This window comes from Gymnodraco acuticeps, unplaced genomic scaffold, assembly GCF_902827175.1.
Source record: "Gymnodraco acuticeps unplaced genomic scaffold, fGymAcu1.1, whole genome shotgun sequence".
NCBI lineage: Eukaryota > Metazoa > Chordata > Actinopteri > Perciformes > Bathydraconidae > Gymnodraco > Gymnodraco acuticeps.
The window spans coordinates 162,077-176,684 of record NW_022990051.1 but is presented as its reverse complement, the minus strand read 5'-3'; the positions used below and the strand labels follow the sequence as shown (position 1 = coordinate 176,684).

The 14,608-nt window shown below is 37.9% G+C and overlaps 1 protein-coding gene across 1 annotated transcript in view; it reads left to right on the top strand.

Annotated features, from left to right (window-relative positions):
* LOC117545866 (spondin-1-like) overlaps positions 1–5,047 on the top strand; it is a 134,874-nt gene extending 129,827 nt beyond the window's left edge. Inside the window, 6 exon segments of the mRNA XM_034215829.1 lie at positions 1,032–1,202; positions 1,336–1,503; positions 1,915–1,979; positions 1,981–2,080; positions 3,198–3,464; positions 4,119–5,047. Coding sequence (XP_034071720.1) covers positions 1,032–1,202; positions 1,336–1,503; positions 1,915–1,979; positions 1,981–2,080; positions 3,198–3,464; positions 4,119–4,282 — 935 coding nt within the window. The 3' untranslated portion in view covers positions 4,283–5,047.
* Positions 5,048–14,608: the final 9,561 nt, after the last annotated feature.

The following is a 14,608-nucleotide window of genomic DNA, read 5'->3' as shown; positions in this document are numbered from 1 at the left end:
GTCATTCTACAGAAAAGGTGGAAGTGCTGTCACTTACTTTTGCAGACACCAAAATACATGACGTTGACCTAATACTCACATTCATTATATATGTTGAATAAATAGAGATAGTCTTTACAATGGTACTAAATAAAAAATGTTTTTATACGTAAATTGCAATTTATTTAAAATGTCAAGTTCAAGGAACTGCCTTGTCACTTTGATCATACATGGAAGTGGAGCCTATAGTTTTAATTTAAAAGATTTTTTTTTTCAATAAATAAATCTAATTTATATTTACATAACAAGCATTAAATATAACACTGCAATGGTAAAAAAACCCGCAAATTATTATTAATAATATAAAATAAATGTCAGTCACCCAACATTACGTCATTGGTGTTACTGTCTCTGAAGTGCCTCCTGTAACAAGAGATCATTTGAGGCAGTGCAGTGGACAAAAACATAAGGAAAGTCAGATACTTCTTACTTTGTTTGTTAAAGGTGTCATTGTATCTTCAAATTTTACATGTGTCTTTCAAGTCTGTCATTAGTGTTACTCATTGCATAGCCCTAGGGGTGAACATTTGAATGGGGAAATGTATTGTATTGAAGAGTTAAACGATTTTGATATTGACTGAAGCCATATTTGGTCTGACACATTGCAGCCATTTTGTTAAAATTGTAGTGTTTTCTCCAAATTGTCACTGGTGTTACTCTTCTTCCTGGTAACACGTAACACCAGTGACATTCCTATACAAATAAGCTTTGTATAAAGTATAAAAATAATAAAAATACTTTAAGCTCTACTTGTTGTGGATTCATCAAGTTAAGAGTTAGTTATTGCTATTTAACAGGTTTTAGATGTTTTTAGAAGGAATATATTTCAGCAGATGTGTATCACCCAGATTCCACCTTTTCTGTAGAATGACCGATTTACAACAATCTGTCTTTTATTAGAGCTGATAGCAAGAAAGCATACACTGTAAACAGCAATCCTTTACCTGACTTAAAGTTGCTGACACCTTCCTCTTTGTCATTTGTCTCTGTAGAGTCTGCCACCTGTCTGTTGTCGGAGTGGGTCACCTGGTCTCCCTGCAGTTTGTCCTGCGGCATGGGCACACGTTCCAGGGAGCGTTTTGTGAAGCAGGTCCCTGAAGATGGCTCAGGCTGCTCCCTGCCCACAGAGGAGGCCGAGAACTGCGTGGTCAATGAGGAATGCTGTAAGAGTTTCCTTTCCTTTTGTCCGACTTTGCTATTGACAAGTGGCCTGCTGAGCGTATCAGTTTATACTATATATCTAATGTAAGTACAACTGCAGGTTTACTGTACCTTTTCTCTCCCTCTTGGCCTCAGCTCCCAGCAGTTGTCTGGTTACTGAGTGGGGGGAGTGGGATATCTGCAGTGCCACTTGTGGTCTTGGCATGAGGAGGAGAGAGCGCATGGTGAAGACGCCTCCTGCAGATGGCTCCATTTGTGGGGCAGAGGTGCTAGAAGTTGAAAAGTGCATGATGCCAGAATGTCGTGAGTAGCAGCGTTTTCAGGACCACAAATATCCTGACACCTCTCACACTTTCGCACCATGTACGAGCCAGACACAAACATAACAGATCCAATATAAGGAGCAATTATAAGACAAAATGACCTTTCGTTGTCTTGTAGTAACTCGCTAAAGTGTAACAATAGATGATTTACATTCAGATTTAACTCATAAACACTGAATTCAAACAGCAAATCGGCTTTTTTTTCCCTTGTCACTTCCTGATTAAATTACAAGGTTTGGTTTTGATGCTAATGCTCATGGTTGTTTAATTAAAAAAAGTCATTTGAAACATAATTAGAGTTCAAATACTTCACAAATGTATGTGTTTGATCTACAAAAATGCATCTGATATATGGATGTACAATATGTGTAACTGAGTGACTCCTGCTTAGATACAATCCCTTGCATGCTGACTCCGTGGTCTGACTGGAGTGACTGCAGTGTTACTTGTGGGAAGGGGTGCGAGGACACGACAGCGCACGCTCAAGTCTCCCGTGGAGCTGGGAGAGTGCACAGAAGATTTAGAGCAGGTGGAGAAGTGCATGCTGCCAGAGTGCCGTAAGTATTTTTTATTTATACGCCCACATACTATACATGTATAATTTATGTAAATGTATGGTAATTCCGTCTCTGTTAGCAACCTGGTGCCTTGATGCAGACACATACACTTTTCACTTCTGGCTGAATACGTGCAGAGAAAGAATGTCAACCTTTTTCTAAATTTACATCTGTTGGTGCCAGCTGGTAGAAATTAGTACATGAGTTCATAAGCTGTATTCATATTTAAGCTTAAACTAAAACGCCTGTCAAGTGCATCACATGAATTGATCGAAATGAAAAGCTTTAGATTAAAGGTCGAACATTAGTACGGGATTTTAAGATAACTTAAAAAATAACAAAGCTTGACAGTTTTATTAAATCTGTGTCAAACATGTTTATCCATTTTATATTTATTTACAAACATGGGCACTGGTCAAGATGTACTTATCAGAGGTGGGATAAGTACTCAGATCCTGTACTTAAGTCAAAGTAGAAGTACCAGAGTGTAGGAGTACTCTGTTAAAAAAAAAAGTCCTGCATTCAAAATGTTACTCAAGTAAAAGTACAAACAAATTGGCATCAGAAAAAAAAAAAAAAAAAGTACTCATTATTCTTTTACTGTCTCTTTTTTTCCTGTATTCTGTTGAGCTGTATTGGCATCTTTATCCTGCTATATTGAGAAAAGTATACTAGAAGCATGAGAAGCTATTGCCTTACCAGCCACACCATAAACTTACCAAGAAGAGAAACATATTTTCTCACTGTCTCCCAAAATATAAAAAGGAACTGGTTGTTGTTTTCAGTCAGACAGCCAGAAATATATACTGTATTTTTGTATTGTTCATGTCAGTGCTTATTACGTTAGAAGCCATGTGACAATAAATCAAACCCTCTTGGAAACTAGAAAAGTATTTTCTGTGGTGTCACTGTATATTTGAAGATAAAGCACACTGTATTCCCTGAATGTGGATTCATAAACTATCCATGACTTACAGTACACATAACATTGAATCAGCCCCTAACTGTCATCCTTCAAAGTCACTCGGTACCGCTAGTCAATTGTCAACTGTCAGTTTTTCACTCTGCCACAACCTCCTTTAAACCACATAACTTTTGTTCACTTGTGTCTCCTCAGCCATTGACTGTGTGATGTCAGAGTGGACTGAGTGGTCGGAGTGCAATAAGTCCTGTGGTAAGGGTCATACGATCCGGACCCGCATGCTGAATATGGAGCCTCAGTTTGGAGGAGACGCGTGTGCTGAAACCATCCAAAGGAAGAAGTGCAAGATCAGGAAGTGCACTCGAGGACAGGTCAACAGTGACGAGAAGAAACGCCGCAAGGAGCAGCGCGAAAAGAGGAGGAGCAAACAGGGCAAAGCTGAGGTCTCCACCGAGCACCCGGGTTGGTATTCACCCTCGTAACATTAAACAGTACAACGCCACACAGATAATAAATATGGTCAATGAACGTTTGTTGATTTGAGGGGCGAAGATCGAGGCCCTTTCATTTGAATTTATATATTTTGTGCAAGGATATCAAATAAAATGTACTTTACTTATCACTTCAATTTGCTTAAAACACAACATCTATTGTTTTCATTTGCAATAAAATGCCATAAGAAAAAGTCAAAGTATAGTATGCTATTAAATGTAAGAAAGCTCATAATGGTTTTATAAAAAAGGATTGTACTACAGTATATCTTAAAAATATAAAATAAATCATGGTATAGTTTGTCTTAAAAAAGGCTATGAAAAAGTCATAGTATAGTTTGTCATACAAATATTATTTCTGTTGGCAATAACAAAATAATAATTTTAAGTAAATTCAAGCCCCTCTCTCTCTTATATATTTATTATCTATGAGTTGATGTAAAGCCTGTTTTGTTTCAGTGTTATATCGGCAACTCAAGTTTAAGGGTTTCTCAAACTACACAATGTTGTGAATTTGTAAAAAGTATTTGAATTATCCCTGAAATGTATATTTAAGATATTGTGGAATTGATAAATACATCTGAGATGTGCATTTCTCTGATGGTTTGTCTCTTTATCTCTTCAGGGTGTAAAATGAGGCCGTGGTCAACATGGACAGATTGTACCAAGATGTGTGGTGGAGGTATTCAAGAACGACTCATGACAGTAAAGCAGAGGTTTAAGACTGCCCAGCTGTCCAGCTGCAAGGACAGGAAGGAGATCAGGGCCTGTAATGTGCACCCCTGCTAGGGAGGAGAGGGGGGTCAGGGGTGATGTGTAAGGGAGAGAGGGAGGGAGGGGGAGGACAGTGGGGCTGGAAACAGGACAGGGCATGGCACACTGTTGCACAAGGATCCAATGCACTCTGTTAGGGCTGGAACGGCACATGCTTGAATCTGTCTCGATTAAATCCAGAGCCCAGGTGGGGGACATCAAAAGAAGTTAAACTTAAACATCTCGCTGGAAAACTCTTGATTTAAACTAGAGTGAATTTTCTGTGCTTTTAAACTAGCTCTTATACACATGACTCTTTTGCAAGATTACTGTAAACTTGTTGTGGTACAATATGTCTTGAAAAATATAATTATGACATATAAATTGATTTAATAATAAGATAAAGAAATGTTATATCTTGTGGATCCCTTAAGTAGTACAGTATATTCCATAGTTTAAAACTTTAAAGCACAGGTGCCCAGCCATTCCAGTGTTTTATACGCAGCCAATGTTCAGTTGTTTCTAGGACACAAAATGCCCAGTTGGCTTTTTACCAAGCTATATTGTTGTACATGTATACGCACCACGGTTGAGATGTATATGATTTTGAGCATTGTTAGAAGATTTGTTATTTTTTTGCTGTGGAATATTTTGATAAGAATGTGTCCCAAGATTCTTACCAAAGTCTTGCGTAAATGTTTTCTAGATGTATTCTCATCCTTTTCTTTATCTCTGTTCCTCTAACATATTAATATTTTGGAATAATATCATCTTTACAATAAAAGTAAATGTGACAACTTGTCACCTGGATCTGTCTTTTTATTTTGGAGGGTAAATGTGTGATGGTTTACACTTCTGCTGCCACTAGATGGCAATAACTAACTAAAAACTCTTGTCTTTCATAAGCAACGGGTCAGTCATGAGGCTGCTGGTTCCAAGTCATGCAGTACCAGCTGACATATCGCATAACTCCTCCCTGAACATCTCTCCATGGATGGATTAGCCACAAGGGGGCAGTGGGAAAAATGGAAGACACGTTCAATTACAAAGTCTGCGGGTCATTCCTAGCATTTAAAAGGGCTAATGCTTATTTGTAAAAGCTTGGTTTTACATGTTTAATCCCCCTCTACCATAAAAAAAACAATGTAATATACCCAGGATATTTATAATTATATATAATAATCAGATTTTAGCACAAGTAGGCCAAACTGCCCTGTCCCAAATCATGTTTGCTCAACTTTGATAACAGACATAACACATATAATCCAAACAATTCCCGCATTCACAATTTGACTGAGGTAAAAACATTTGCAATTGAAGTATACCTACAATTAATAAATCTGACCAAAGTAAAATTATTCTCTTTGCAGAATGCCCCATTTCAGATCATTCTTAATAATAATGATTCATACAGCAAACGCAATGGAACACTATACTTTTTTAATTAATTCACTTCTTGACCTAAATGAGGGAGAATTGAAAGGTCTTTAGTCACTTTAAAGAGAGGGGGGGAGGTACTCGCCATTTAAAGACACATAGAGGTGGGGGTGCCATGCGTTTAATGTACATGCAGGCTGAGATCTGGAAGGAATCTGCCCCCCTGCTCTCTGGTGTAAGAGGTGGGGGGAGGGGACGATGTCAGGCTTCCCTCACTGTGGGAACATGGGTGAAAAATTCAATATACACATCACAACGCCATTCTTGTTTCCATGCCAACACAACCACACGTGGGGTAAGCCTACTCACGTTGTAAACAGGGAAGGGGGATTGTTACTGTCGTGATTGAGCTGTTAAAACTGAAATTGCTGCAGAGACCTTAAGAGGAGCTTTGGTTAAAAAAAGGAAATAGATGGAGGGTGTGTGTTTCTGTGATCTGCTTGGAAACCACTATAGACCTCATCCAGTGTAGTGCAGCAGGCTGGTGGTGGTGGAGCCGTTCTGAGAATTAAAAAATCAACTCAGAGATGTATTAATGCCAGGAGACCTTCCATGTCTCTGTGATATTATAATGAGTTTCCTCTGTCTATAGATACATTGATGAATATTTATATTCTGGGGGAAGGCCACGCCGCTGACAGAAAAAGCTGAACTATCCAACCTCTTCCTCATTTAGCCTATTTCTCACCGAGCTTCAAAGGTTTTAATAACTGAAAAAAAATCAGGTCCAGGATAGAGGATAGAAGAACTTGTCCACAAGCTAGCACTCATCTATAACATCACCTTTCTGGTAGTTTTATTTGTGTGCCTCAAATCTTTGAGAAGATTTATATACTGTAGGTTACTCCAACAACCTTTCCTTATTTCCACAACACCTCAGGCACAAGGCAGTGCACAGTGGATTTATGCGTTAGAGGATTTACAATTTCCATACATCTTATTAAACATAGATCATCAGGGTCTAAGACTCTGATTTATGTTGCATACATTTTTCATTTTCTGCATCTGGATTTAGTCTTTTGGTCAGAAATGTGATCATTGAAAACTGTGCCACAAACCTTAGATCATGTTTTGTAGCGCCATTTGAATCTGCCAGAGGCATACTAACATGGCGTTTTTCCGCCAATGGCTTTCTCTGGCATGAATATGATAAACAACAAACAACACACACATTCTATCCCAATCACCTTTTTACCAATTTGACAAGATATTTTTAGCATTTTACTGATAAATACATTTTATTTATATTATTATTATATTATTTACTTAGGTTGACTCCATCAGATCAGCAGTGAGAACAATTCACACTTATTTTCTGATGTTCTGTCTCTTGAGTCTTCTTGGTTACAAAGCCATTTGAAACGTAATACCCTCACATTATTAGAGGAAACTGAATCCAAGTCTGTTAAATAGTGCTGCAATAAACCCTGACAACAAACCTAAAAGTTATAATTGACAGTTTTTGTTCAAAGCTTCAAAGAGAGGTGTGTATTTCTCCTGATGATCATTTTACAGACCGTATCACGGTGCTGTTTGTCCACCATTTATATGAGGTAAACATTTGAATTGTCTCCATTCTCAAAGTTTCCCAATCCTCTTATCCAAAAATAAAATGTTCACTGATGTTATCTAACATTGTACCTACATCTGCACATCCAGCTGTCATAGGAAAGGGACATCTGTGAAATATGAAGTTTTTTTGCCTTGGTGTTTCTTTAAATAAAGTATTTTTGGTGGAATATTTAGCCAAGTCTTTTTTATATATGATTGTTACCTCATGTTCTTGCAGCAACTAGAAGATGTATTTGTGATTCACATTTAGCAATAATTGAGAAGTTTGTGTGCTCTCAGATTTAAGTGACTTTTCAAGAATAATATGACAAATATTTTACTAAAACAGATCCTAGTGAGCTAGGAGATGGAAAAAACCCATGACCCATGCTGGTCTAACCTCAAAACTAAGTTGCACACACTTTCTAAACAGCATCTCTGTGATGATTATGATGAAAGTGATATTACTTTCTGTTTTTTTCCACTTGCTTTTTTGTTTGTATGTTTATCTCATTTTCCAATAGCTAAAGTAGCATGTAGTATTACTTACAGTATAGGTTAGGAGATGTAGCTGTCCACTTTTCAGCATAATTATGCAGCTGCTACCTTATATAAAGCAGATTAAGAATTGAAACCCTTCATTATTATACATAACTGGCCCATCGATACAATCATGTAGATTCTACATCGATTTTAATCATCTTGAATATGTTAGCAATATTCCAATAAATAAGATATTTTTAATGAATAATTTTTAATAGAAACAAAGCCTTGTCTTTACATTTTTGCAACAAACATGTTGTAGGAATTATTTATATAGGCTTGATGATCTGGACATACTTTTATATTAAATGTAAACAATAACCTGTCTCCCTTTATGTTATTCTAAATGACAGAAAATAACCTTGACTGAATAAAGGTTAGTTAAAGAGTTATTATTGGTTTTATTTAATTGAAAGTGGACATATTAGGCTATATTTGAATAATATATTGTAGGGCCATACCTATACAAAACATGTCTGTGAAGTTTTTTGCTTAAAATACCAAACAGATCACCCATTGTAGCCATGCCTCATATACTGCTCATACCCCTCTATTAGCCCTGTTCCAAAAAGCCAGATTCTGCTTTAAATGGAACGACTGCTGCTAGCCACTACCCTTTGTAGCGTCACGCAGCTTTCCCCTGCCAAGAGAGTTTTCTACCGGGAGAAACTCAGCGAAACGCTGCGGTGATGTAATGCCATATTATGTTCCCAACCACTTCAAGCATTATTTCTGAAACAGTATGGAGCTAAAACCGTTCTCTCTCGCAGGGTTTACCACAAGGACATTACGTTACAAATATTCTCTCCAGTAGCCTACAACGTTAGCTCCATGGTTAGCTCTGAGTGTCAGCATGCTTGCTAATGTAAACACAGAGCATATTACTCCCAAAACACGCTGTGCATTGTTTCTGATACAGTACATAGCTTGACATGTTCAAGTATTTACCGCTAGACCAGTGCCAATATATGTATTATATATAACAACTTTACTCTAAGGGCCTCCTGCAGACATCCTGCTGACTACACAGACACACAGCTGCGACTGTATACGGAGACGCAACCCAGTCTCACGGCATTTTGTGTTATAGTCACGAAATGTAATCTATTGATTCGTGTTCACCAACACGATTTGCAATTTATTTCTATTGGTAGTGTGTTTCGTGCCTGCACCACATATTTTTGTACGGTGGGGTCTTGGAAGACCGGAAGCTGTGTGGTTCATAAAAACATTTTCTTACTCAATATCAAGCCACGATTATTGTTTTTATTCTAAATCGTATAATGTCAGACTTTTTTTGCCGTCCGTGAGGAAAAGAAATGGGGCTCAGAGAGAATACTGAAATCTGTACTTTTTTTCCTTCTAATTTGTTATTATTTTCTAAATAACACATTGTTATTTACTCAACAATAACACACAATTATCCTTGTTTTTATTTATTTGTTTAATTCTATAATATCGGGCTTTTTTGCCGTCCGTCAGGAACTGAATTTGAAAATAAAGCTATAAAGCTATGGTTGAAGCTCGGTGATTGGATGTTTTAGCCGCAATGCCCGTTGGGATATGGTGTTAATGCGATATTAAATAACTATCAACAGAATTGCGTTGCCAGGCAACAGCTTGGGGTGAAAACAGTATTTCCGGTCTCGAAGTTTGCATAGTAATCTGCAGTACTCATCAACTAAAAACATCAGTTTATCCTTGTTAATTACACAACATTGATTGGTTTAAATTGTATACAATGCTTTTGTGTTTTCCCCTTCGATTCGGAGAAACAAATAGTTTTTTCGGAGTTTATGGCCGAAGACACACTACTCATAATCCTCAGCTATCGTTTGGGACTACAGTCCCTTTGCTTGACAAACCCTGTGATTAATCTTCAAGCTCTGTGATTGGATGTTGGATTGGCAGTGTGCCAAGGTTACCCAGAGCGTCAAACACCACTTTGAAATGGAATGAAACCACGGCAGACTATCCAAAACTGGACTCGAACAGGGGGGCTATTGTTTTCGCAACATGTTCCATGGCACGTCTCTACTGGGAATTGTAGTTTTAAAAGAGATTTTCGTTTTTCCCACAATTAGAAGTTGCCAGTATTAAACTGTGTACACCCCTGGAGGTTTAGGGGATACGAAACACATTGGTGTTATCAAATCTAAAACATATAATTAATAAATGGGTGAAAATGGCTTGTGTCCATAATGGGCAGCATTAATATATACCCACATGACAGCTCATTGTTACTTTGTAATTCTACTCCACTACAATTCAGAGGTTAACCTGGTATTTTTACTCCACTACATTTATTTTAGTTACTTTGCAGATTCTGATTAATGATGTGAAATATAAACAACCCTTAAAGCAGACTTTAGTTACACCTGAGTAAAATTCAGGGAAGGTGATTGTCAAGTGCCAACAATCAGGAGAGATATTTGAGAGTTGGTGCTTGAAAAGACTAAACATTTATCTGCAGATAAATATTATATATATATATATAAAGCATATTCATTACTCGTTATTCTCTACTAATAGTTAATTAAAGACTGTATTTACTGGCTATTTTGCACATCCCTCTCAAGATTTTCTAAGGTTTATTGACATATCATATACACAGCTACGGTGTAGTTATGCAATGATGAAACATTTGGGTCGCAGGTGAATATTCAATACCTGACAAGGTCGGAGATGAACAACTTGGGTCACAGGTTCCTCAACAGTGCATTACAAGACATCTATCAATATGTGTGTATACCTCCACCATTTAAACTGTCATATTCTGCACATTTCTTATACTATCTACATACATTAGAGTATAATTAATATGTATAATATCAGTTAAAATAAGTGCTTCAACATAGTTAACATTGCAGGAAAGCGATATATTAGACGTTAAGTACTTTGTCAGGATTAATATTTATCTGTATACCCCCAAAGATTTTTTCTTATTTAAAAGAAGACCTTAACCTAAAATATTCTTTAATGTTTAAATAAAGGTTAATTCATTTTTCTGTTTTGCACATCCTCCTATTAATATCTTTGTACATCCGGCACTAAAAAGTGTTATTGTAGAGATCACTTACAGCAGGGGTGCCCAAACTTTTTTGGCTGGTGAGCTACTTTTGAAATGACCAGCTCACCGAGGTCTACCAACCAAAAATAAAATCCCAAATTGCAAGGGTTGCTGAATAACACGTTTTATTTATACATGGGATAACTACAATAGTGTTAGGGATTAATTTTGTCTTTACTCCTAAGTGTCAAAGAATAATTCTCCTTACTCCTAAGATATTTGACCTTTCGGCCTGTTGACGTTTTACGACGAAGCCGAAGTCTGTTATCTGTCTTAAGGAATGGGAACTGTCAGCTATTGCTGACATTATGAGTTTTATGACCGGTCAACTCTCGGTCACAAGAGCCATAAAGTCAAATAAGTAATTCAGTACCTCCAGGTGGTCACGTACACCTTCCCCCCAATATGTGAGTTGACTCTGAGTGAAGCTAATTAAAGGTCTGCCAAGATGAGAAGGGATTCAGAATTGACATGGCAACCCACCGGTGCAGTCAGAACTTTCTGATGCTGTGACTTGTGATATGAATTCTCCGGCCGATGCTTGTAATAAACTGCCAGTGTTTGACATCAGAACTCCTGCTCGTCCCGTGTCTCTCTGAGTCCTGACTCTCCATTGCTACAGAAGTTTCCCTTACAAATTGGCGTTGTCGGCAGGATACCAACATATCTTCAGAGACTGGTAAGTGTAATTTCAAATCCACATTTGGACATTGCCTTACCAGAATCTGTGATTGACGGTATCCTAAAATTACCTGTGAAACTGAGCGGTTGTGTTTCATTTTTGATTAATGAACATTTGGCTGATTGCCTCTGTGCATGCTGCTTGGGACGAAATTACCATACAAGCATGCACAGCTTATGTTCAGAGTAACCTTAAAGAAATACATCAGTAAAGTGGAGCTTCTGTATGAAAGCAATGTAAAGATTTGTATTGAACAAATCGCCGAATTCTGGGGTTTCAGCGGCCAAAACAGCAGTTAAAAATAAGCAGCCAGAGATATTCCCCCTATCGCCTCTGTGAGCACGGCTCCAGCAGCAGCCACGGGTGTGTGTGTAAACATCCCCTGTGTCTGGGTGGCTGCAGCCGTGCAGCTGAGAGGAAGAAAGTCACAGTTTCTGTCTATATCTTTAACTCACACCACCGCCAGTTTTATCCCAGCAGCTATTGCACAAATTAACACATCATAGGAGCGTCACACAGATGCCTATTTTTATTTATTTATTTAATTGTGAATTTTGAATGTCCATGTTTGTACTAGTGTTTTTCCTTCTTAAAATGTTTTTTTTATTTTTTTTAATATTTTGAGATTTGGTTGAGCAGGGTATACTTGTACTTGTACTTGTACTAGTCCTTTATTAGAGATGTGTCTGTTGTTTGTGTTTATTTTTAGTGTCAGGATGGAACCCTTGTCTTTTTCTCTGCAAACAGAATCTACCTACGGGTACAAATAAATAACCTGAACCTGAACCTGAACCGCCATCCCTATTAAAAACGGGATGGTCTAAAAGCACTAGTTGTTTGTGACAGTTGTTTAGAGTCGGAGAGTTCCTGATAATTTATTCCGGTAAATTACTCTGACCTACTAATTGACCTGACCGAAGTTATTGAGTCTATGTAAGGTTACTGCTTGGCTCAGATCCACCAACGTCAGCAAGATCTCACCTCTATAACTCCCCGAAGAACCTAGGTTCAATTAACTGCTGTTTCAATTCAGACAACTCTTTTTTAATCTGTTTAAGGGATCCCGAAGGATTTTGATATCAGTAAATGGAGTGTGCTCCTACCTAAGTGTGTGTGGCAGGGTGCAATCTTACCTTTGAAGCAGGAGAGGAGTGCACAGGTTGTCTTTTAAATTATCCCAGTCCAAAAGGTGGGATCAGTTTATTTGAAGAAAAATAGGTCCAAACTAATACAGGATTTTTACCTTCTCTCTTTACAACATTATAATCATACTAAAAAAAATGGTGCTGTGATCATGTTCAAATATGAAACTTTAATTCACAGTCTTACATTTATTACCAAAATGTTTTAATTTCAACTGCCCAATTCAGTTGGGACATTTTAAAATTCTCCCGATAGAATTTAGAGGTATTTCCTCGTAAAAAGACCGGTGACAATAAAAAGCGCATTCAACTTTTCATTCACCAAATCAATTCACATCAGTTTCATACCTTTTTTCCGACACAGACGGTGGGTATAACATTCAAAAACCCATTCCTATCCGCATTAATTCGGAGGAAGATTCCTCACAGGTCGCGGGTTATAATATTCATACACTTTTTCCGACACAGACGGCGGATTTAACATTCAAAAACCCATTCCTATCCGCATTATTTCGGAGGAAGATTCCTCACAGGTGGCGGGTTATAATATTCACAAACACATCTCTCATCAAATCATTCCACTCAGCCAACAACCAAGAAATTCGAGAGATATTTACCACGTGTGAGAGGACCTTTACCGAGAGCTATTAACCCAGCTCTGAAGGACACAGCCTACCGGGAGAGAGTCTACCAGGGGTTTCCCCCCCTCTCTCTCGCGCTCTCTCAAAAAACCAGTCTCTTTATGCTAAAAAAACCGTAACGAAACCCCAAAAAAACAAACTCCTCCTCTACACCCAATTTGTGGAAAACTGGGCATGGCCTCTAATGTACAAGGCTGGACATGACTCGACATGTTCCATATCTTATGGCATAAGACACACCTTCCTATGTTAGTGTAAAAAGGACTTTTTTGAGGCCTCTGTGTTTTTCCTTAAGCCTGGAGCCCCCCTCCCTGTGAACTGCTGCCAGAGGAGAGGGAGAAAACGGCCTACTCTCTTATCAGAGACACCTTACACACTCAACCTAAACAAACCACTTTGTTTTGTTTATACTGTAACTATAGAAAAACCTAAAATATGAAGCATTTTCATTGTGGGTTATACACAAATATAATTGATTATATTTGATTATAACTAACTTTCGTTTTAAATATTAAACATACTATGAAAACTCACAACACCCTCTTTTCAAAACGCAAAGTTATCAAATAGCAACAGAACAAATTGTAAGCATACATACATATTCAAAAACCGTCAAGAAGCATTCTCATTATGGGTTTATACAAGAATATGATTGATCATATATGATTTATAATTAACTTTCGTTTTTAAGTATTCACTTCATACTATGATCTCAACACCCTCTCTTCAAAACGCAAAGTTATCAAATAGCAACAGATAAAATCGTAAAAACACATACATATTACATCCGTAAAACTCCAAGCATCAATATCATGAAAAAGTTCTTCAGTATGTGTAATCAGGACGACCTTTTGATGAACCTGGTGTGAAAAAACACCGAAAACATGGTACCTCACTGGAATGTTCTCGAGCGAGGGGCCCATCTGTTGTTCCAGTGTAGACTCCATTTCCATGTTGCTATCTGATGTAAATCCTTGACCCTGACCATGGAGGGGTTGCAGTTTTTCGCTGGACGACATCTCCAAATGAAAGGCCAGATAACTCGGTCGACATTTGTTATGGATTTTTTAGACCTCGTCAATAATCGCTCATGACTTTGTGACAAGGTCAATGAGTCCCCACACAATGATAGCACAAACGAGGAACCAGAGGCATATGAAACAGCTTAGCTGGCACTCGCTCATGACATCCTGTGTGTGCAGTGTGAGATTAGGTGTATGTGGTGCCAGTGTGGTGCTGGTAGTGACTAGGACACGTCACTTGTTGTCGTATTCCGTTGGTGACTAGGACACGTCA